The 24,379-nt window shown below is 34.4% G+C and overlaps 1 protein-coding gene across 7 annotated transcripts in view; it reads left to right on the top strand.

Moving 5' to 3' along the window:
• Positions 1 to 24,379, top strand: part of CEP290 (centrosomal protein 290) — a 49,747-nt gene that overhangs the window by 23,886 nt on the left and 1,482 nt on the right. For 3 of the 7 annotated variants that reach the window (XM_053977196.1, XM_053977192.1, XM_053977194.1), the window contains 25 exons: positions 731 to 882; positions 1,872 to 1,983; positions 3,976 to 4,431; positions 5,501 to 5,665; positions 5,890 to 5,997; positions 6,076 to 6,210; positions 6,818 to 7,081; positions 8,186 to 8,293; positions 8,867 to 9,057; positions 9,696 to 9,909; positions 10,099 to 10,236; positions 10,347 to 10,568; positions 11,105 to 11,221; positions 12,580 to 12,725; positions 13,567 to 13,722; positions 14,325 to 14,448; positions 15,012 to 15,662; positions 16,694 to 16,822; positions 17,102 to 17,188; positions 18,808 to 18,972; positions 19,302 to 19,424; positions 19,724 to 19,884; positions 21,615 to 21,756; positions 23,454 to 23,527; positions 23,674 to 23,777. In XM_053977196.1, the coding sequence (XP_053833171.1) occupies positions 731 to 882; positions 1,872 to 1,983; positions 3,976 to 4,431; positions 5,501 to 5,665; positions 5,890 to 5,997; positions 6,076 to 6,210; positions 6,818 to 7,081; positions 8,186 to 8,293; positions 8,867 to 9,057; positions 9,696 to 9,909; positions 10,099 to 10,236; positions 10,347 to 10,568; positions 11,105 to 11,221; positions 12,580 to 12,725; positions 13,567 to 13,722; positions 14,325 to 14,448; positions 15,012 to 15,662; positions 16,694 to 16,822; positions 17,102 to 17,188; positions 18,808 to 18,972; positions 19,302 to 19,424; positions 19,724 to 19,884; positions 21,615 to 21,756; positions 23,454 to 23,527; positions 23,674 to 23,777 (4,444 nt within the window). Of the gene's footprint in view, positions 1 to 730; positions 883 to 1,871; positions 1,984 to 3,975; positions 4,432 to 5,500; positions 5,666 to 5,889; positions 5,998 to 6,075; positions 6,211 to 6,817; positions 7,082 to 8,185; positions 8,294 to 8,866; positions 9,058 to 9,695; positions 9,910 to 10,098; positions 10,237 to 10,346; positions 10,569 to 11,104; positions 11,222 to 12,579; positions 12,726 to 13,566; positions 13,723 to 14,324; positions 14,449 to 15,011; positions 15,663 to 16,693; positions 16,823 to 17,101; positions 17,189 to 18,807; positions 18,973 to 19,301; positions 19,425 to 19,723; positions 19,885 to 21,614; positions 21,757 to 23,453; positions 23,528 to 23,673; positions 23,778 to 24,379 lie in introns of those variants that run through there. The other 4 variants (XM_053977195.1, XM_053977200.1, XM_053977198.1 and 1 more) reach the window with 4 other exon arrangements.

Here is a 24,379-nt window from a genome sequence, read left to right as displayed (position 1 = left end):
GTTATTTTATTAAGAAGTGGTATCAGAAGTGGTATCCATCAGAATAATGGGCCACAACTGTATGTACTAATGAAGTTCTGGGGCTTCTCTGTGTTAGGATTTAGATAGATTATTTATTTTAATGCTTTTTGGTTTGACTTGAAATATTGGTTACTTAGTATTTGATAATCAACTTGAAAAATCAGGCTGCTTGAAAGACTATAATTTAATTAAGAAAGTTTTTTTTAAGAAGGAATAAAAGAATAATATTATTGGCAGTCTTGGAACTTATAACCTCTATTTGTGTTACGAATGCCAATATAAAAGGTAGTATATAAATATGTTATACTGTTCATTTCTCTAAGTGTTTAAAGTCTGTTTTTTAAATTTGTTTTTGTTTTTCATTTTGGTTTAGGAGCAAGTTATTCCAGTAATGGTTTTAAGAAAATTCACTAATAAAAATTGTGTTTAGTTTAGAATCCTTTTCTGTGCCAAACTGTGTATCCATTCCTATGGGCATGGAATCCTGCAAACAAAAAGATGTTTAAGCAGACAGTAAGGGAAACTGGTTTTTGAACACAACCTCATCGCAGCTCAACTGTGTTTTGTAATGACTGAAAAAGAAAAAATTGTTTTGTAATGACTGAAAAAGAAAAAATACTTTTGATGCTGCTATTTCATTGCAGAGTTTGAGCAGTTATGTGCTTAGGACACCATTTTGTTTGTTTGTTTCTGGTTTTATGTTTTTAAGCTCACCAAAATCAATCTTGAGGCTCAGAAAGTGGAACAGGAATTAAGGGATGAACTGTCAAAGAGTGTAAGTAAGGCAGTAAGTGATGCAGATAGACGACAAATTATGGACCTAGAGAAGCGTGAGATGGAGCTCAAGATTGAAGTATCAAAGTAAGTCTTGAAGTTACAAATTTTGAATTCAATATGTTGAGAAATATGTGAAAATTCAGGCATACTAGTCTTACATAATGCACTACTTGTGTATCACTAACATCCAATTTTCAATGCCTGATTTTTGGGCATATATACATGCCAAGTTTGGCATTGAAAATGAAGCATTCAATTCCTGACTATAAAGAATGCAATTTGTTTCATTTTAATTTGAACTAAGAATTAAGTGCTGGCTGGGATAGATAGGGTAAGTGTGTAATTAGATACTTATAATAGTATTTTTACACTAATTAAGGTTGATTTTGTTTCTGTGTCACAATCCCCATTCTGTGTATGAAAATCTCATAGAACTAATTGGAAAACAGTTCTTTCTTTGACAGACTGATATCTCAAACATTAAGGTACAGTAGGAGGGAGTTTTTCCATTTACTTAGAAGAGATTACCTTTGCAGAAATAGGAAAACTGAGCTTTTTAGATATGTTGGTATGAACATTTGTCTTTGAGTAATTAATGTAATCCTGTTATATGCCTAAACCAGCAAAATCTATAGGGATACTTGCAGAGGTTTTTGGCACTGCAAATAAGTTATTAGATTTGGGGAAGCAGAGAAGGGAATTGAGAATGAAATGTTTTGAGCATTTAGAAAATGTTGAATATTTATATCCTGAAGTAAGAGAGAAATAGAGGACAGAGATGCTTAGGTCAGTTAAAACATCCATGGCATTATTTTCCTGGAGTAGGTTACTGCTAGCAAACTTTTGTATAATGTATAGGAAAATGTCCTGTGAAAAAGTTGAGAGGCAATACAGAAGAATTTTCTTAAACAGAACTCTAAGTAGTAGAGAAGAGTGTGCTAGAAGAATGAAATCCAAATGTTTTGATATGAGGAAACATACTAAGTATCTTTTCTTAGTATTTTCTATGTAGAAAAACTTAATAGGTTATTCACTGGTTTCAAGTGACACAATACTCTTGTTTTCCCTGCAAGGTTAAGAGAACTCTCTGATGTAGCACAAATACAAGTTGAAGCTCTGGAGGCACGCCAGCGATACAGAGATAAAGAAGTGGAATATCTTAGAAGGCAAATTTTAGATTATCAGGTAAAATTCAGCCTTTATTAAAACTTCAATTTGGATTCTTTTTTCCCTGGAGTGAGAAGAAATGAAGTAATTTTGAAATTAATTAGAAAACTGCAAAAGTATTTCAGAAGAATCTTAGCAAGCTAGTCCTTATAGTACCCATACCCTTTCAAAAGTTCTGCATTACATAAATTATTCCCTTCTCCGTTTATTCCATTTCTAGCTGTGCAACTGTTAAAGATCCTGACCTTTTTTCATGTTGTTTACATTATATTAATTCCTGTATCATTAATAGTTCATGGTCAAGGAAAAGACTCATGGTGAGGAAAGTCTGATCGTTTTTTACAAAGTGAGAAATTACTTGTAAATATTGAATATTTGTGATAGGTTTACTATTTTGTTTTCTTATTAGCTAAAACAATTAATTGGAATTTGGTTTCACATCATAGAAAGGTTTGAAACCTTAAATCTAACACTTATGTCAGCTTTTACATTACCATATTATTTAAGTTTAGGTACATATTTCTTCCTCAGTTTCTGGCATTTTGGAAAGAAACCATTTATTTTTAAGATCAGTATCTGAAAAGGTGTACTTCTATAATGTGGCTGTGAAATAATTACCCCCGCAGCCCCCCAGAGTTACTAGACTAGCCCAGATCTGAGAGGGCTTTGGGGGGGAATATTTCAGGGCCAAGGCAAAAGATTCCAAAAGAAGCTCTAACCCCCAATGTAGTCCAAGACGTTTATTCCAGGGGAGAAAGAGGGAAAGAGGGCGAACAAGGAAGAACAGGGCCTTATCTGGACTCCTGCTCAGGAAAAAATAATTGGCTCTCAGCCAATTAGGTCAAGAAAGGAAGGAAGGATTAAACTAACATGGTTACAGCTACAGGGGTCTCTGGGTGTCATGATCCGCTTATTGCGGGGTGTCGTGATGGTTCTTTTCACCGATCCCAAAAGTGCAAAAAAGGCAAACAACAAGGGACTATCAGTTAATCACAACAAATGCACCTTTATTAGGGGCCAAAACAGTAAATGCGATAGTGGGGATCAGAAAGGAGATAAAAGGATAGAGAGAGAGAGAGAGAGAAAGAGGGGTATGGGAATAGCTACCAACACAGGCGAGATCCTCAGTGGTCCGGACGATGGGGATCCGTCTGTCGTGTCGGGGAAGTCTCCGAAGTTCTGGTCGACTCGGGGGTCCAGTTATAGTCCACAGAGGAAAGAGGGGGGAACAAGTGTAACAATGAAAGTCCATTGTAATCGCCACGAGGGAACAGGTGAGTCCACAGAAACCACCAAAGCAAGACGAATACAATGAAGAATAAGTCCATTGAAATTACTGAAGGGAAACAGGTCATGTCATTAGTGGTCAGACCACCAATTTCCCCTCCTCCCTGTAGTAGGGGTCTCAGTCTCAGTCCTTGGGAGGAGGGTTCTCATTCTTTGTTTGTCACAGTGGTAACAAGGCAGATGAAGGGTCTTCAATGAAGGACCACGGGAGTCACCCCAAAAGTTCATTTGGCTTAAGAACGGAGATTAGAAGCAGGCCGAGCATCAGGCTGTCCCGTGCTGGGTCCGTGTCAGGTCTTTGCCAAGTCCTTGCCAACTCCTTGCCAAGTTCTTGCCAGGCCTTGTTTGGAACAGCCAGCATGATGGTTCAGTGGTTCCACCTGCGCTGTGTCCTGTTCTAAGCTGGAGCTGCAGTGGGGGAAGGGATTCTTTCTCGTGGCAATTGGAAGGCAGAATGGAAAATGAGGGGCTTCAGACGGGCTCTTACACTGGAGGGGGAAAAAAAACATTTCCCAGAGGAATACAACATGGCTGTAGAAACAACAGTGGAAAAATTAAAAGCCTTTTAGAGGCTGATTCTTACTCTTCTCCGTGGAATAAAATACATGCAATATATAATACATATATATTTAAAAATAGCTTGTTTATATTTATATATAAACTGCGTTAACATATTCTGTGTTAAAATGAAAAATAAATTTGTTCTATCAATTTGGTTCTTAGGCACAGTCAGATGAAAAAGCAATTATTGCAAAACTGCATCAAGATATCGTAGCCCTTCAAGGTAGTGAATCTGTTGCTGTAGACAAATTGGAAAAGTTTAAGTTGAAACTACAGAAGATGGAGATCCATAATCAACGTTTGGAGCAGAAGCTTGATGAGAGAGATCAAGCCTTATATTTTGCCCGACTTGAAGGAAGAAATAGAGCCAAACATCTACAACAGACGGTTCAGTCTTTGCGGCGGCAGTTTAGTGGTGCTCTGCCTTTAGCACAGCAAGAAAAATTCTCTAAAACAATGATTCAGCTACAGAATGACAAACTGAAGATCTTGGAAGAAGTTCAGCATGCCCAGCAGGAGCGTAGAAATGCAGAAAACAGAGCATTAGAGCTGGAGCTGAAACTGAAAGGTTTAGAAGAATTATTAAGTGCATTGAAGGATACAAGAGGAGCTCAAAAGGTTTGTGATTTTATAGCTTTGAATAGCTTTGCTTATCTGATCTGCATTCAAATTAAATTTCAGTTCAGCTTGTTTTCTAAATATATGTTTTAATATAAAATTTACTGATTCAAAATATACTGTTAGAATATGACAGCTATCATATTTTGTTTTCTGTAAAAGGCAGTGCAGTTATATGTACTAATTATCTTCTTTTGTTCCCAGTAAGGCACATAGGAACTAGATGCTAACTATAAATGCAGTTATATTAAATTGAATTAATTTATGAATCTAATTAAATAGTGAAATAAATTAAATTAAATACAGAGTAGCATTCTGAAGTTTTGTTCCATGAGCTTGCAGTGAAATCTTCACTCCAGATCCATGTCTTTTTTAAAAAAAATCCCGGGGTAGTAATTAGACAGCATAGTTAGAAATGTTACTATGCTCATGTAATTCTGCTTAAGCATATTTTGCAACCATAAGCAATGTCTCCCTGAAATCTTAAGAATGCTTTCTCACTTCTCTTTTAGATCACTCTATGTTAGATAATATGATTGTATCCATTGTGACTAAAGTTGTCTGCATGTAAGCAATGCTTGTAATGTTCTGGGCATGTTTTAGTTTTAAGTCAGTTTTTGAATATTTTTCTAGAGCATTTTGACATAAGTATGTCTGTTATCCTTAGTACATGTGTATTTTTTGGAATATATACAGTTTTTAATAGTTTTGAAATCTCTTGCTCTTTTAGAAAATACAAACCAAAGTTCTTGCATACTTTTTTTGTTCAGTCTGGACAGATACATAAGCTATAATTTGAATAATTTGAAAATTGTTTGCAATGCACTTTTGTCAGTGTAAGGGAAACCTGTTGACTCTCCAGTTGGCTTCTGCACTTATCAGTCATTCCCCTTGCAGTTTCATACTCTTATCATGCTTCCTCTCTCAAGTGAAGAAGCTTAAAAAGGCAGAACATGTGATGTGTCTTCCAGTTAGTTTGAGAAGTTCCATCCTGCCTCAAAGCCAGAGTGAAGCTGCATCTAGTTGGCCTGTGGTAAATTCTAATATACTGTGTGTTATCCATTGCAAGGTAATTGTGTGGCACATGAAAATGGAGGAACTCCATCTGCAGGAACTTAAACTTAGTAGAGAATTAGTCAAGCAGAAGGAAGAGGTGAAGTATTTGCGTAATATAATTTCTGAATATGAATGTACAATCAGTAACCTGGAAGAAGAAATTGTACAGCAGAACAAGGTATGTATGCCTGCATGCTATTGAAAAAATACACTATTCCTAATTTTACTAAGTGATTTTCTAATAACTTTTTAACACAGGTGTTTATATCTTGGTTTCATAATCCTTTTTAAGAGCTGGTTTGTGTGTTTTACTTTTTGGTAACTATTTTTTCAGTTGAAGTTGTCTATAAAATTCCCATTGCCTTCAATAAATAAACTACTTCTATCAAACATTTGTTACAGTTTCATGAAGAAAGGCAAATGGCTTGGGACCAGAGAGAAGTAGAGCTGCAGCGCCAGTTAGACCAGTATGATCATCAACAAACTGAAATACTTCGCACAGCTTTAAAGGTACATGCACTAAAAGTAGACACATAAGCATGTTTTTCAGAGCTGTCAGATTACATGAATATCAATCTTTCTGTGCAGTTTGAAGAGGCTACAGGCTCAGTTCCAGACCCTAGTTTGCCAATCCCACAACAACTTGAGTTGGCTTTAAGAAAGATTCAGGAACAAATTCAAACAATCGTGGAAATTAGGGCAACCTGCAGATCACTGGAGGAGGTAATTTAATGTATAAATTATAATTTAAAGTGACTATTCTCCTTTTTTTTTTCCCAAATGAAAATATCCTTTTAAAAATGTCATTTAGACATGTTTTAACACTCAGAAAATGTAAATAATACAATCACACCATGAATAAAATGAAATATTTTTTCAATTGGAAAAAAACATAGAGGAGAATTTTAAATTTTTTTTTCATCCATTGAGTAGGTTAAGATGTCTCTTGCTGTACAAAATTCAGTTGACTATGCCTAGTTAAATTTAATAAGTACTACAAAATACTTTTATTGTGGATTGTTACATTGCTACTCTGCTACAGAAGATACTTTGTGGTTCTTAAATAATTTGTAAAACACCAGCTTATTCATTTCATAGGACAAAATGAGTTGTTTAAGTGTCATGTGCCAAGCAAATAATACATAAAGAGATAGTAATGATATTCTGGGACATTTTCATCTAATAGTAACCCCATACAGATGGAACCCAATACAAAGTGTTTTGTGTTTTTAAGTACATTTAGACAAATCTTTCTGGTACATTTCTTGAAAAGTAAGGTCTTTTTGCAGTGTTTGAATTCTGGAAATGCAGAAATTGCCTTTTGTTGTAGAAATTAGAAGAAAAGGAGACCGCTCTGTGGAAAGCTGAACAAAATGTTATATCAAGAGACAAAGTTATTAATGAATTAAGACTTCGATTACCTGCAACATCAGGAGAGAAAATAATGGCTGACTTAAGCAAACAAGAAGATGACTCAGAGTACCATCATGCCATTAAAATTGCTCATCAAACCATTGCAAATATGCAAGCAAGATTAAATCAAAAGGAGGAAGTGTTAAAAAGATACCAATATATGCTTGCTAAAGCGAGAGAGGTAGTTAAACCTTTTTTCTGAAATTTCTTCCATTTTCAAGTTGTTTTAATTGATTCTTTGTTTTCTCCTTGCTAATGAAATCTAAAAATAAAAAATTCTGATCTCACACAGAACAGAGACAATTACTTTATATGTGGAAAGTTCATATAGAATTTTTTAGCTTTTTAGAATAGTAGGTTTGCTTAGTCAAGAGATTATGTATATAATGTCTGTCTAGGAATTAAAGTAGTGTGACATGAAGAAAATTAAAATTCTGCTGAGGTGGTCTCAGTTTATTTTGTATATTTCTTTGGGAGATATATTTTCTTGCAGCAGATCTGTGGATTGCATCTGGTAGTGAATTTGGGAAGTACAAGAAAGACATTTATGGATAACATTCCTCTTAAAGCATATTTTAAACTAAAGCATTTTTTAAAGCATAAACTGTGTCTAAGCATACTTTATATTATTTAAACATAATTCATATTGTTTTTTCTTTATATCCATAAAGCGTATTTTAAAGCATAAATGTTTTGTCAAAGAGGTGCTTCAAGACCAAACATGCATTGGTTTTAGTGTGGATCAGAAGCACATTTCCAAAGCAGACTTTCTATCATCTTCACTTAGTGTACTTTGATGAACACATGGAGCTATTTCTTTTGGGAGAAATCAAGGGGTTTTGTTTGGAAAACACCCAGAACATGCAGTCTTAAAATGAGCCTGTTGTGCTCTGTGTGGTAGCATTCCATCCATTGGATCACACTGTAATTCAAAGTACATACACTTGAAATGTACCTGGTGTGGATATTACTGTCCATACTGATAGTTACAGTTGGTGAAGACCAACACCAACTGTTTTGTTCTCCAGCTTCTGTGCTGTTACACCATACTACTTGTTACATAGCTTAAAAATGCAAGAATTTATTTTTTTCCCCAATAGTGTAAAAAGGAAAAAAGAAAATCATTGATTATAGCTAGAAGAAAAGAATTTTAGAAACTTACAGAATTAGAGGAAAATCTGGGGAGCATTATTGAGCAATGAGTGAACAAAAAACTTGAAGGCACTGCAGTTTCATGATTTTCTGTGATCGTGTACATCACTAGAGTTTTATTGTGAACTAACAGGAACAAGAGGAAATAGCAAAGAAGCATGAGGAAGACATAAGAATTCTACACCAGAAGTTAGATTTGTACACTGACAATTCCCTTAATAACTTCAAAGAGACTGCTTTGGTGAGTCATGTATTTGTAGAATTTGTGAAGTTGTTCTATATTTTTTACTTTGTGCTGGAAAGAGCAGTTTTGCAGTCAAAAGTGAGTAATAACTGATGACAGGAAAAATAAAAGGGTGATTGATTTATAATTGTTGTATTGTTTTTGAGAAATTTCACATGAGAGGCATTAGAAGTCAAGTGTAAAAAGCCAGAGTTACCACCTCTGGATTATGGGCATTTTGCATATCATCCTAATTTATGGAGAATTCTAGGGGAGTTATGTATTGCTTTTTGTTTTTCTTATTAAATGTATGGTTATATTAAGCTAATCCATTTCAATTCAAAATTCATCTCTGCACTTTATGATAAGATGAAACCTGTATTTTGCTTTATTCTGTTGATCAATAGATGTACAAAGCTCTTTTCAAACGAGGCTGACCCATTTCTCTGTAAACTAAGAATCGCATCAGTAAATAAATGATAGCTATTAATGCTTGATTATGTTTAGGAATGAGTTAAAAATGCATCAGTAATGCTTATTTTTTGCTTAAAGCTTAAAATATTTATCACTTGCATTTGTTGTGTTTTACAGGAGTTAGGGAAAAAGACTTCTACGTCCCTATCCAACAGTAAATATTTTCATCACTTAGAGCAAACTGTAGCAGAACAGGATAATTCTCTTGCTTCACTTGTTGGAAAATTAAAGAAAATATCATCTGATCTGGAGAAACAAAAACAAATTACTATATTGAAAACCAATGAGTTTGAGACAATCAGAGCCCAGTAAGTTTTTAAACTATTAACATAAGTCGCAATTGGAGTGGTTCAAGTCAATTATGTATTGCTGCTACAGGACTGATCTATCAAATTGAACATGTTTTTGCTGACTTTAAGATTTAGCTAAAAAAAATAATCTCAAAAGCATTACTATAGTTGGCAATTAAAAGTTATTTTTAATCTTTAGTCCTTCACTGGGGCTAATACTGTGGCTTGGAAAAATGCTGTTTAGTTGTTAGCTTTGTGCCATTTAGTGAAAATGCAAGTTGTTTTTAAGTTACTATATTATTTGCTGGCTTCTGTTCTGTCATTTTTCTCCCCACGGCACATCCATTTGGGTTTGAACAAGTTTAAACTCATGAAAATTTAACGCATGTTTAAAAGGAAAAAATATGATGCTTTCTTTACCTGTAAGGACCAGGAATGAAAATGAACAATGCTGTAATGTCATTTTGCTGACCTTCATGAGTAATTCTTCTATTAAATGAGGGTTGCCTTAGTTGAGTCAGTCATTCTTTGCTGTTTCCAAATATAAGTGTCTTTTTCTTTAATAATAATAAAAATAAAATATTGTGTCCTTTGTGATGTGTTTAGAGTTTGCTAATTATTACACTGTACCCTATTAATGCTTATTTTTTTATTAGGCTTCAAGAAAAGTACACAGATGATGTGGAACAAATGAAAGAAGAAGCAAATGAACTGAGGAACATATTATCTCAGAAGGAGAAGGAATTAGCAAATGTTAAAGTTGAACTAGAATTCCAAAAAGAAGCAAATAATAGAGCACCCACAGCATCTCTGAAAAACCTAGTGAAACAGCTGAAGAGCCAGTTAGCCATAAAAGTGAACCAGCACAAGGTTAGTCAACAGAAATTAATCTCTATGTCACTTAAAGAGTAAATCTTTCGTAATGTTTAAGAATTCTTTGTATAGCTGAGCAGGAGATACAATATAACTGCATAACATGCCAAAGTAAAATATAACTGCCTTTTCTTGTTTTGTAGCAGCATCTTCACTTACAAAAAAAATTGAATTAATTATTTTCAGGCTTTGAGTAAAGCACTTCTAGAACTCCGAGCAGAAATGACTGCCAATGCTGAACAGCAAATTATTTCTGCTGCATCACAAAAAGAGGCAAATATGAATGTCCAGGAGATTGTTGACAGACAAACCAAGGAGCTTACGGTGAGTACTAGGTAATGTCATTGTACTGCTTTGTTGTGTTTTACAGGAGTTAGGGAAAAAAGACTTCAGCCTGAACTGGAGCGTTTGCTAACTTGTTTGTTTTTTTCTAGACACAGGTAGAGGAATTGAATAATCAGATTACAAAACTTAAAGAGAACCTTAAAATAAGTAAAAACAAGGAAGCTTTGTTGTCTGATGAAAAGGATGAGTCAAACCAAGAGCTTCAGAAGAAAGAAAAAGCACTTGCTAAAATATTGAGGGAAAAAAATGAAATAGAAAAAGAAAATGAAGAGCTGAAGAACCGGATTAGGAGGCTAAGCAGTAGCATTCAGGTAGAAGGGACTTTTCAAACTATGTTTGATCTTGGTCAAGTTTCTGTGGAGATGAGCTGGTTTGGGGGGGATGAAAGATTTAAGTATCTTACATTTGATTAAAAAATTTATTTTTTCCTCATCAGCTGGGTTGCATGTAAGCTATTAGCTTGTTTCTTTGCCTCAACTAAAAAAAAAAGGAATTATGTACTTCTTGAAATAAGTTTGAAAGAGTCTGAGGAGTTGAATAACCACTTTCATAGCTTCTTGGAAAAATAGTATTTTGTCTTCTTCCTGGCTCTCCTTATTTCCCCTGTTAGAAGAAAAGTAAGGGATTTACAGAAGAATCATCTATCTATTTTTTAAAATTCAGCTACTTGCTGCTGATTATTCAGAGGGAAAAGTTACATTCCAATATTTTAATAATTTAAAGATAATTTTTAAAAGATCATTTAGGTTTTAAACTAATTTTACCAATTTGGAATTAAAATCCGTATTTTCTGACTAGAGAAAAAAAAACTCAGTAGTCACTAAACGTGAAGTTCGTAATTTTTCAGAGCAAAGCTGATGAACAAAATCTGACAGATATGCTTCAGAAAAAAATTAAAAAGTTGGAAAACGAACTTGAGAAAAAATGTGAAGAAACAGAAAAAAAGGGTCTAAGAGAAGACAAGGTATGTGATATTTATATCATGGCTTTGAAAGAGCTCATCAGCTGAGGTCAAGGTTGTTCACCTCTCCCTATTTCTTCTAAAACCTACCAGCCAAACTTGATCAGAAAAAAAGCAGTTTCATGGCTGCAACTTCTCATGTTTGCCATGCTTTGTTACCGCTCTTGTTGCTTAGTATCTTAATTATTTCTTGCTTTTTTCTAATGGATGCTTAATTCTACAAAATCTTAGAAAACTAAGATTTTTTAGGTAGTGGTGAAATTGATCTGCCAAATGTGCTTTTGTGAAATCAATGCAATAGTAAAAGCATAAAATACTGAGGAGCAAAAGAATGAATCTAAAAAGGGATGATGTCTCTATAAGTGATTATTCTTGACAATTGTGATCTCCGCGTACAAGAAGTTCTGAGTGATTTAGAGTTGTGTTAATTTATAAGATTTTTGCTGTTTTCTTGCTTGTTACTATGTCAGTAACTAATTAGTGGCTTCTTATATTAATTATAAAGTAGGCTGGAATGTTATAGCATACTTGTGCAATGAGAGTCAGACTATTTATGTATGATGTGAAATATTATTCTAGAACTGCACGAATGCTTTCAATTAATTTGAAATGTTTTAAATACCTATTGCTTTGTGTCTAGAGGTGTTTTTCTCACACTTGGCATGCATTTTTTCCTGTTTTCCAAGATTTTTCTTTCATTCCATTGCTTCATAGCAGTAACTGTTTAGAACAAAAATAGAAAATGAAGTACAGGGAAACATTCTGACTAAAAATAAAGAAAACCCCGAACCAAGCCAAACATTTCTTACAGGAATATTGACTGTGATTTTTCAGTAGCCATTTGTGATTCTATAGGTACAGGTTTCAACCAATGTATAATTTATAGTTACTGAGTTATTAACTCTAAGTAGAGATTCCATTTCTTGTAGGAAAAGAGGCTGTGCAGCAGGGGCATGCAAGCCCCTGGTGAGTTGTGGAAGACAGATCTGTTGTAAATTGCCATGCAAAAAACCTACTTTGTCTTAAATCTAATGTGTAATTTGAAGTAAAAGGACACATTGCACTAGCACTTCTAATTTCATTAAATGCTTCACCCCTTTTTTTGTAAAATGAATATTAAAATCTAAGGAAGAATTTGGTGGGACCAATCAACTGCATTAGCTTTATCCACCAATCACACAGCAATGTATCCAGCTGAACCTGCTACTTACCTATGGCAAATAATATATGCCTGCTCTGGCTTCCTGATTTAAACTGATAAATGAAGAATATATAATTCTTAGTTTTCTAATGTGTTTGCTTGTTTTTCTGTAAGAGAAGAAATCAAAGGGAAATACAGAATCTATTTATGTTCTTCACAGACCTCCAGAGAAGAGATAATTAGATGGGATGAAGGTAAAAAATGGCAAATCAAAATGGAAGGATTGCGGAACAAACTAAGGGAAAAGGAAAAAGAAGCAGATGCTTTATCCAAACAGTTGAATACATTGAAGGAAATTTATACAAAGTGAGTTGGTTTTAATTGCTTCAGCTAAAAAATTATGACATAAGGGAAATCCAGATATGTTTGACATACAGTAATTATTGCAGTTTGTTACATTTATAAGACTGATGGAGAGAATTTGACATTGCTGTTGAGACTAAAAGGATTAGTTAATTTTCAAGCAGCAGGCTACTAACTCTTCTAGTATCCTTTCCCTTCTGGAAGCCAGCTACCTTTATTAGAAGAAAATGTCTCGAGATAAAATTAATTTAAGTTCTTTATTATGCTTCCTGGTTTAGTATTCTATGATTCCCATAAAGCAAATAACACCTTTATAAAGACAGGCTGTTTCTCACAGTGGTGTTATTTAACCAGGTTGCTAGGACTGTAGTGTTACTGCAGTAATGACAGTTCTAGGATTATGAGTTGGAAGCCTTTTCAGGACATAACCATATGTCCATACGCTCTGCAGATGTTTACTTCAGTGAAGCAGTGGCAAAATTTTACTGATAAAAGATGTGGTGGTGATTGTAGATGTTATTAAACTGTGATTTGAAACAGCTTCAAAATAGCTCTTATTCTTAGCAAGCCTTGCCTGAATTTCACATAGAACAATGCAAGACCAACAAGTGGCTTATGACATGCATGATACTGACTTAATGTCCATTGGGTTTTTTTTGGGTTTTGAGTTGAGATTTTGGTAAGGCTTTAGTGTCTGTAGAGTAACCTTATTAAATGGAAAAGGGAGTGTGGTTCAGTGAGCAGATAAAATGCAAATGTGATTCTTTAAGACAGAAAATATTTTCTCCTCAAGAAAGCAGCTTAGCAAATAAGCTTTAAAATGTAAATTTACTGGATGTTGCAGGAGTGAAAAAGAGAAAATTACTCTGCAGAAGAAACTGAAAACTACTGGTGTCACCGTTGACCGTGTTGTTGGAGTAAGAGCCACAGAAACTGAAAAAGAAGTGGAAGAACTAAGAAAACGGAATCTAGAGTTAGAAAATGAAGTTGCACACTTGAGGTGAGAGACTTTTTAAAAGAATATAAAAAGTGAGAAACCTAAACTAGTAAAAAAATATGTGGAATGAGATAGTCTCTAATAAGCAAACTGTAATTCAAGAAGGAAAAACAGAAACAGGAATTTTAAAATTTCTTCTTAGAGTCCATGATAAGCAAACTTAAAAGTATTTGGGAGCAGTTGTACATGTTCAGAGAATATAAAGCATTGGTTCATTATTCTAAAAAGCTAAATAATATGAAAAACATATGGCTTCTATTGTGAAAAAATTTAACTACAGTTTAGAGTTGGTGAAAGTTACTGGAATTGCTAAGTGCAGTTGAGAAGTGCTTAACCAGTGGGTCCACTATCACAGTGGATGATGTACCTGAGTAATAGAGACTGTATACATCTGAAAAGAGCAGATTCCTTTTGCCAAAGCAGGTATCTTCCATTCATTGGGACTAGTTGAAATATGGCCAACGTTGATTCAGAATAACTAGCTTAGAAACACTTGGAAAATCCAGTGGAAAAATCCAGAATTTCACTGTGCTTTTACATTAAGGGATGTTTGTCTGCATTAATAGCCATTTGTTTGTTTTGGCTTGACTCATTTTTTGATGTAGAACACTGCAAGCAATCCCACGAGACACTGTTGTAGAAGATTTACACTTCAAAAATCAATACCTCCAGGAAAAGCTTCATGCATTGCAGAGACAATGTTCAAGAGAGACGTTTTTGAAACCCTCGGTAAGTTAATTATGTAACCATATTACATAGAATACTACTTATGAAAAGTATTTGTTTTCTATTTGGTATTCTATGTCATTTAGCTGGTTTTATTTAAATGACAGTATCCTACAGCAGGGTATGATAAACTCAGCTTTTAGTGGTTTTAAAAAAACCCAACAAACCAAAAACCACAAAAAACCTCCAAATCCCCAAACTTAGTTTCTGTGTCCTACAGGTAGAAGCTGGAATATTCAGCATCCTAGCATATTTGGAGAAACAAGGAAAATATCTTTTTAAATATGAGTCTGCAACTGAGAGACTACTTTTATATTATATAGTGATTACAAATTAAGGATGCACAGAGTTTGGGGAAATACTGAGTTTCATTTCAGTTGCATTAGGTGTTTTTGTCCCACTTTGATTTTTACAAGGCTGCTTACATTGCAAATGTTGCATTATTAAGTTTTCTTAATCTTTCAAGAATAGACTTAACAGTTCATTCTTGTTTCCTTTATTTCCTGTTTTCTTTTACTGTGTTCTGCTTTTCTTTCACGCTTCACTCTATCTTCAACTTGACTCAGAGTACATGTGACCAAACTGAACTGACCAAGTCTGTTCCTATCACTGTCAGTAAACAAAAGTATCTGAATTTCCTTCACAAGAAATCTATCTCAAATAGGGCTGAAATCAAACATCAGACAAATAATGCAGTTACTGATGGCAGTGAAGTAGATGAGGACACAAACATGCAAACATGCATTGTGTCTAATGAAGGCCAGGACGCTGCTGCAGATGTAAGCAGAGAAGTGTCTCCTGAAGAGCACCCTGAAGATAGTGAGAAATGCAAGGACACAGAGATTTCTAGGGAAGGACTGAAAACCAAAATTATAGCTGAAGCTGGTAAAGAGAACTGTGGTGAAAAAGAAGAAAATATAACACAGGCTGAAAATGGAAGGGTTAATGAGAAATGTGAAGAAGAAGAGAGAAAGCAAGAAATCTTCAAGCAATCAAATGTGGATGAAGAAGAATGTGTAGAGGAGCCTGATACTGAAAAAATGAGCTGCAATCAGTCTGATTCAGGGGAACCTCCTAATCAAGCTAATGACTGTGAAGCAGAGAAAATAAATACGAATAATGAAATGAATCAACACACTGCAGAGAATAAACAGGAAAATGACCAGAGCTGTGCAGAAGGGGTTGAAACTACCCCAGAATTTGGTGAAATGCCTGAGGTTTGATACTGTAGTGGCCCTCTAGCATTTCTTCAGTACAAATGATGTAGAAATAGAATAGTTTTATCTTGATAAAGCAGTGCTTTCTATGTATGGTCTGCAGGTGTATTGAAGTACTTACCAAGTGGTCCATAAAGCAAACCTTATACTTTCATAATAGCATGCATGTCAGCTTGCAAGTAAGCTACTGTCAATTCTAAAATTTTGATCTGGAGAGTTTACAAATAGCCCTAAAGATACATGGAGCTAATTGATATCCTTCATTCTTTAAGAGACTGATATATTATTATTTACACTAAAAAAAAAAATAAAAGCTTTAATGAAACAGATACTTGATTGCTCTAATTAGTGATAAAGTAATGAATCATACAGTTCATTCTCAAATTACATAAGTAAAAAACATTGATTATTAAATTATTAAAAGGTTTTACTCTTTACTAGTCAGGTATAATAATTTACTGTATCACTTTGCTTTCAGTTGGCACTATTAACTATGCAGAGCTGTCTTTGTGTAGTTGAAATCACTATCCTCCATGGATAAAGACTTAAGATTTTGGGAACTAACAGATTCAATGAGAGATACATACTACTATTCCTGGCTTGCTCTCTGATCTGTTTGACATAATTGAAATTTGTTATGACATATGTACTACTTAAAAAACTACCAGAGTATGCCCTTAAAATTAGGTGCTGTTCCCAGGTACAGTGTCACACCCATTCAGTAACTTCTTTATCTTTTAGTCTTTGAGATTTACTTCTACAGAATAATTTGAGAAGTAATTTTGGTTTGACAAAATTTTTACTGATTTATACTGATTTGTAAACTTTCCTTAAAGGTTAAGTAAGTTTAAAAAATGGAGGAGAAGGTGGTAAAATCAAAGCAGATTAGATTAAAACTGGTAATAATACTTTCTCTTTTAATTTCTGTGAAAAATACTAGTTTCCTGTTGCTCTTAATCAACTACAACTGATAGTTGTATTGAATTAGTACATTACCACTTAATAATAATTTTTCCCCCTCTTTTCTCAAGACATCAGGAATAGGATCAAGTGATCAGTATCGAAGAGAACAAGAAAAGGAAAATTTAAGATTGTCATCTGAAAACATTGAGCTAAGATTTCAGCTAGAGCAGGCCAATAAAGATTTGCCAAGACTAAAGGTAACATCTTCTTACTTTAGTCCCCTTTACTCTCACACTGGCCAGGGAATTGCTTAAAAAGAAATGGATATTTTTTCTGTACATACTGTAAATTTTCCATGTTTTTACAGACAATGAGAAGGTGGAATAGCTGGGGGAAATAGTGGAAAATGTCATTGAGATAAGAAATGGCTTTCTCTTAAATTTTTCAAAGGAAAACCATTGTAATTCTATTCACTAGTTTTTCATTTCAATTTGAGATGTAAGTTGCTGATTACTCTTTTTTTTTGTTGTTTGTAGGACCAAGTAGATGACTTAAAAGAAATGTGTGAACTTCTCAAAAAAGAGAAAGCAGAAGCTGAACGAAAGCTGAGCATCATTAGAGGGGTGAGTATTATAACAGCACTTTCATCATAAGTAAATGAAAAAAAATACCAAAAAAAAGCTAAGTATTATTGGAGTAAAATCATTTGGAATCAACCAAAACCAAACATGAATTGGTCTTGTTTATTTTATTGACAAAATGCTATAATTAATTAATGACATTAAGTTAACAGGACCATTAGAATGACTAGAGCTAAACTATTAAATATTTGCACTATCATGGCCTTATTTTGTCATTTGGATTAGTTACCTTCAGAAGCATATTTGTACAATAAATTGCAGTTACAGCCATAATAATGAAAATAATATTAATGTATTTATGTAAATTATTTGATGCAGACGTAGAAAGGCTAAGTACTGATAGTGAAGGTTTTTGTTTGTTGTACTATGGACACATCTAAATTTTACCCTAGCTGAATAGAACAATATTTCCAAAGTTAAAGGGAAAAAAGTACTCAGCAGTGTGTCAGCTGCTCACTTATCAAACTATTTGTGTGACCTTCTAGAGAAAGCTGAACTAATAAAAAGCTCCTAAGTGACTTTGTAGCTCTTTGTAGCTCAGTTTACAAGGAGAATTGAGTTCTGCTTCTGCATACCTGGAAAAGATCAGATATTTTTCATTCTTTTACTCATGCTTTGCATGGACTGCTTGTGTACCTGTCTCTCTTATGCAGTGGTATTCTTGGACAAGAAAATTCAGTTTATACAACTGATTCACGCAAAAGTTCTGAGGAGAAAGCAAATTCTGCATCTTTCTCCATTCACAGGAAGCAAGATGTGACAGGTTTTTCTTTAACTCTACTGTGTACCAACACATACCTCCTAATCCCTCCAGTTATTTTAGAGAAGAAAAATAAATAGCTTTACTCCTTAAATTTGGTCACTATAGACATTTATGTTGAAGTCCAGAGAGTAAAATCCTCCCCATTTTCCTTATGAGGTAGCTTATGGCCTGAGAACTAGAATCAGCAGCATCTTTTCATTAGAAAATCAACAGATTTTCTAACTCATTAATTAATGTAGTGAAAGAAGAAAAATAGAGAAATTACAAGATTTTCCCCCACATTTATTTATTTATCATTTTGCAAGAAGAATATATTCCTTTGGAAAGGGAGATCTACTTATGCTTTAATATATAGTTCTTCTGTCACTTTAAATTCAGGAGAAGAAGGGTTGCTAAAAAAGGGCCCTCTTTTCTTCCCTCAAGCTCCCAGCCCAGCATTTTTCCCCAACAGTAATTGCATGGTCTGTTGGATTGGGGAATTTTTCTACAAGAAAAGCTAAATAAATTAAGTAGTTCTTTGATTTATTTTCCTACTGTTTCAGTTTGGTTGACGAGTATAGCAGATTTTGAGACTTAACTGCAGCTCTTTAGGGTAACGTAGAAAATGAAGAAGTTGATTTGTTGACTTGGGGAATTAATAACATTAAAACATTAGATGTTTTGGAGAGGTAAGTATGCTAGAAATTCTAGGGTTCAAGTCATATCAAAATAAAGCATCTTTTTTCCTATAAATATGAATTGCAATGGGAAAATAAGAATAAAGTAAGATTTGGAGTGTCTCAGAATGTTAAGATGAACTATTTGCTCACTTTTACTTTTTTTATTCCCCCTTCTGAAGGCTGGTAGAAGTGGAAAGACAGTCTCAGAACTGGAAAAAACAATTGGCTTGATGAAAAAGGTTGTAGAGAGAGTCCAAAGAGAAAATGAAGAACTGAAAAAAGCTCCAGCTGTGGTTTCTAATGAGAAATTACTTGGTCTTGAGCAGGAAAATGAGAGGCTAAAGGTATAGATTTATCTCTAGTAACTATATTTCGGTAACAGTTTATATGCAAGTTAGTAACAGAATGGAATAGTAAGCCTGTTGATGATGATTAGCACAAACCTGTTTTGAAAATGCCAGATATGAAATATATAAAACAGAAAGGCAAGACTTCATTTTAGCATAACATACTGCACAGTTTAAGGTACTTTGTATCTTAAGGATATATTTAATTATGTGATAAAATGTTCACTGTTCTAAGTAGCTGTAACTATGCTGTGCTTTAAAAATGGAAATCTGAAATTTTCTTCTAAGTAATGTAAATGTGTTTTAACAAACTGTTTGATCTTTAGTCTGAAATGGAAAAAACAAAACTTGATCTGGAGGGCCAGCTGAATGTGCGTTATGAATCTAAAACCAAAGGAATGGAAAAACTCATTACTGAAAATGAGAGACTACGTAAAGAACTGAAAAAGGTATGATCATTTTAATGCATCCCTTTATTTCCAGTAGGCACTAGTTATGGTAAGTATGTGGTTTTTATTTTTCTTAATAGTTGATATCGCACTGATATTGCCATGACAGATTTATTTCACTGTATGTGGAGAGGAGATATCCAAGGACCAGCCCAAGATCAAATCTGGAAGTTGTAGCGCTAGTAGTCTTGGATGCAGTGTTCCTCTAGATTAGCACTGACCCTATCTCACTGTCATTTGATATAATACCATGCTTCAGGTTAAGTATTCCATAAAGCTTTGCTTTTATTGAATAATAGGAAGCTGGCAGTGGAGAGAAGCTACGGATAGAGAAGAATAACTTGGAGATATTAAATGGGAAGTTAAATGTACAGCTGGAGGAAACCATTAAGAAGCTAAATTTGGCTGAGAGCCAATTTGATGGAGCTGATAGCAGAAACTGGAAGTCCATTGTAACAAGGTAGGAATTGAGAATGTAATAAGAGGACAGAAAAATGATACAATGCTCATGCTATTAAGATAAATAAACAACCTGTGTCCTGTGTAAGGACAGCAGAGAGCAAATTTTTGCTAAGAAACACTTAGTCTGGACTCCTGGATGACTTCAGGGTGAAATAAGTTGATGTACTGATCTTTACTCTTTAATATATACTTTAAACAAATAAATATATAATTTAAATAAATATTATTTAAATGAATAAATAAATAAATACTTTAAAGTACCCTTTAATAAACAGAAATGGAAGGTATCTACAAAATCTGGCAGTAAACTTATTAGGGCATGAAATCAGCTGGACAGAAGAGAGACTTGTCTAATTTCATCTTAAGTCTGTTGATGTCCAAGATTTTACTCCCTTCCCGGTCTTGCACTCCCACAGGACCCCTTGGGGAGTCTAGTGCTACTCTGACATATTGCTGAGCTGTTTCTTCATTGAGACTTCAGAAAGCCATTTGTTTTTTTTTTTAACCTTCCCCTGGACTATCCAGTGAGGTAAAATGTCTCTATGCAAGGCCCGACGGCTGCCATAATTTGTCTAAGGAAGGAGGGAAAAACCGACTGCAGGACAGGACGGAGGTAGCTAATGGCCACAGCAGAGAGAGAATATGAGCGTGCAGTGAAGATGGTAGGCCCTTAACAGCTGGCATATCAGCTCAGCAGTATTCATACATTTATTCTTTTTGTTCTTCATCTCTTTTGAGAAACATTTCTACTTGGTTCTATTTAGTTGAAAGATACATAGTTGTGTATAGGTACAAAATACACGGTCATGTTTAATTGTATTTGCCCGTTTCAACTCATGTGAATAAAACCTTCTATTTGCATTTACTTTAACATTCATTTAAAGTAAGTTAATAACATAACAACCTTACTAACCTAGAGAAGCTGCTTGGGGAACTTTAACATACAATCCACCTCACCAGCACATCTACCAATGCATATACATGGTAACAACAGTAAGCGTTTCATAGGGCAGACAAAGGGGTGTCATCCCAGTGACCCTTCAGAAGACTCTGTCAGGTAGCAAGGTGTTGGACACTGCATTGCTATCAGAAAATCCAGATGGATTCAGATGGGAAACTGGGCTACGTGACCTCTGGAGGTACCTTACAACATTTCAAATTCTACACAAACCTTTTTGTAGCCTTGTAAAGCTCAAAGCAAAATGGAATCTTCCTCAGACTGCTCTTCCTCCAGGGTAAACAATTTACTGCAGAATAGTTTTGGCCTTGGAGTCTTCATCTTCTTCATCTGTATTAGTCCTTTTCTCAGTACATTTTCCATAAATTACTAAGTCATTAAAAAATACTTTCAAAGGTATAACACTGAAGTAAGGTCCAACTAGCGTACATATTGCATCAGTAATATGGATCCTTTTAGCAGCAGGTGTTTGGGGTTTATGTGCACTAGCATAAAAACATTCCTGTCCCCTTTTAATAAAGTGTAGACACAAAAAGAGAACCACAGAAGTGTAATATCTAGAAAAGTATTTATTTATTCTAGGATTAAAGATGTGTTTCTCATTATGTATCTTTCAGCAAAATAAGGTCACTGGTTCTTTCAAGGCCAATGCCCCAAACATATTTTAGGGTGTATTTTACAGCATTTATTCTCCTAAAGATATTTTAATCTCTGTTTGTGCATAAATGTTAACTTTTGCTCTTATTTTTTCTAAATAAAAATACTGCCAGAATGCACGAAACTAAGTTGAAGGAAATGGAAATAGATATTGCTAAAAAAAACCAAAGCATTGCTAACCTTAAAAGGCTACTTCAGGAAGCAACAGAACGTGAACAAAATGCTGATAAAAATTTACAAGATCTAAAAGAACAAGTGAGTAAAATTTAGCTAGATAATTCTGAAAATAGAATGCTTAATTTGTCTTTGTAATGTCTGTAGTGGCAGAATACTTGGTTTTTCTCCAAACCTTTATTTTATAGGTTTTTATTTCAGTCATAGTTGCTGTATTACATATTTTAGCCAATTAATGAGGTTTACCACACATTATCAATATATATTCTTGACTTGCAGTCCGAGGAAAACTATTATTTTTCTACTGTGTTCTTCTATAGGGTTTTTTTCTTATAGTTTCAGTGATGACATGAAACCCTGTAGAAAGATACTTCAAAAGGTCTTACAGTCTTTCTAGCTTATACTGCAGTGAGGTTGCTGCAGAGACTTCCCTATTCCCTCCAGTCAGTTTTTTTTTTTTTGGGGGGGGGGGGGGGCGGCGGGGCAGGAGAGTATTCAGTTCGCTATCCTAAACAGGATCCTCATTTCTGTTTCCAGTCTGGCCTCTTACATGCAGACTCCAGTAGTCCTACAAGTACTACTGTACATGTGGAAGAGTTAATGAATTTTGAACTCAGGTTACCTTTGAACAGGTGTATCACATTTTCGCTTTTTGAGTACAGAGGTGCAGTCCTAGCATTGCACCCACATCAGCTTTCATCTTCTCGTTTATTTATATGCAGATGATTTTCTTCCCCAAGCACCTTGTACTGACTCTTTTCAGTGAAAGGTATCAAATACAAAACTTCCAATTTGGGAAGTCATATATATATTATGTAAGGAAGTAGATGTGTTCAGTAAATAGAACTTGGAATTGATTCCTGTAAAACAATTACTTTGTTAGTTTTTCCCTGTTTTTCCTTTTCTAACAACATCAGTGTTAGTAGCATGAAGTATATACCAGCAGCAAATTTAACACAGAGATAGAAGTCTTTTATTTTGTGATATTTCTCTGGGAGCAATACACTTTCCAGTTTCTTTCATGTCTCAAGTACTGATGAAGGGACGAGATCAAAGTTAACTACATTTCAAAAAACAGAGCCTGATTGTGTAAAACAAAAAAAATCCAAATCCTTACCGTGTTTGGTAGTAACAGAACAAAAACCTATCATTGCCAGTAGCCTCATGCAAGTTCATGAACTGTCACTGCATTTATTAACTGTATATAATCACTTACTTAAACCACTATTGTGCTCCTGCATCTTAACCAGGTGTCTCTTTCAGAGGCTCCCTCCCTCTCTGGTCAGGGACCTCTTCTAACTTAACTGCAGGTCACCTCTAGGCAGTGTACCCTCATTGGGGTTGTCATTGCAAAATCACAGGGTTTTCATGCAGTCTTTCAAAATGAACTGGGACAACCAGGTATGCAAATAAGCACATCAATAATATTTTTAAAGCATTTAAATTATTTAGGCATATAAATTCCTTATGCGTATGTATACTCTATGTTGGTGTAGCTATGTATCCAGCTGTCTTTGTCTAAATACTTATTTCTTAACCCTTCATGAAACACATAGCAATGATCTTTACTAACTTTGGAAAGGCTATCAAGAATGAGCTTTGCGTGTAAAAACCGTACAGGAACAATATTTTTTTTTTCCTGATAGCTTAATGTTTGGTTACATCCTTTGTATTATTTTCATTCTTTTTTTAATCTTGTGTTCAAGAGAACTCTATCTGAACTGCATTGCCATGGATATTGTTCTCAAGAATAAAACTTCCTTAATTTTTCTTTTAAGATTGAGCATCTTAAACATCATCCTGAAGGTGCAGGGACAGAGCAAAACATCATCAAGGAGCTTCAGCTTTTAAGGTAATGTACTTCTAAACTAACTAAACACCTCAGCAAATATACATGAAATAAGATCAGGAAATGGCCACTGCAATTTTCAGTTAAATATTTTATGTTTTAAAATATGTTAATAGTTAAAAAAAATCTATTTTTTTTTTATATTCTAGATTAACTAATAATCAATTAGAGAAAGAAAAAGCAGAACTAGTGCACCTGATGAAGGCTTGTAAGCATGAAAGACACACCTCTACAAGTGAAGGTCCTGCAGCTGGTAATAATTTTCAATACCTTAAAATAATGGTGTTCTTGTATTTAGGGCCAAAACTACTTAATATTTGTGTGCAAAGTGATAATAAATCTACAGAATTATTTGAAGTAGATTAATGCTGAAGTAGTGTAAACTGAAGCAGATTAAGGTCTTGAATTTTTGAGTACATATACAAGCTTTTTGAAGAGAATTTTCAGTAAAAATCTCCATAATCAATTATTTTGAGCAACAGGCTATAAACTTTGTATGCTTTTCACCTCACAAGAAGGTGTGTAGTTACTGCCCCTACTTGCTTTATTAAACTCAAAAGATTGTAAGATGTCATTCATTCACTGAAATCCTCTTTCTTACACCTCTGGCTTTGGGTTCCAAATGACTGTTTATTTCCAGTTACCAGCTCTGTGAAGGATTTAAGATTTGCAGGCATCAGCAGAGCACTATGGAGCAGCACAGTGTCGTATGACTGGAGGGAAAAAAACGAAAACTGACCCTATTGAAATTATGAATATATGCAACAAGATCCTTACAGTATTTACAAATTTCCTGCATTTAATTCAGAGGATTTCTCAAGTTGTATTTCTCAAAGGTTTGCTAACAGACTGGCC

The sequence above is a fragment of the Vidua macroura genome, chromosome 5 (genome assembly GCF_024509145.1).
Source record: "Vidua macroura isolate BioBank_ID:100142 chromosome 5, ASM2450914v1, whole genome shotgun sequence".
In the NCBI taxonomy this organism is placed as follows: Eukaryota; Metazoa; Chordata; class Aves; order Passeriformes; family Viduidae; genus Vidua; species Vidua macroura.
The sequence above is the reverse complement of the archived record's forward strand: the minus strand, read 5'-3'. Positions and strand labels throughout refer to the sequence as shown.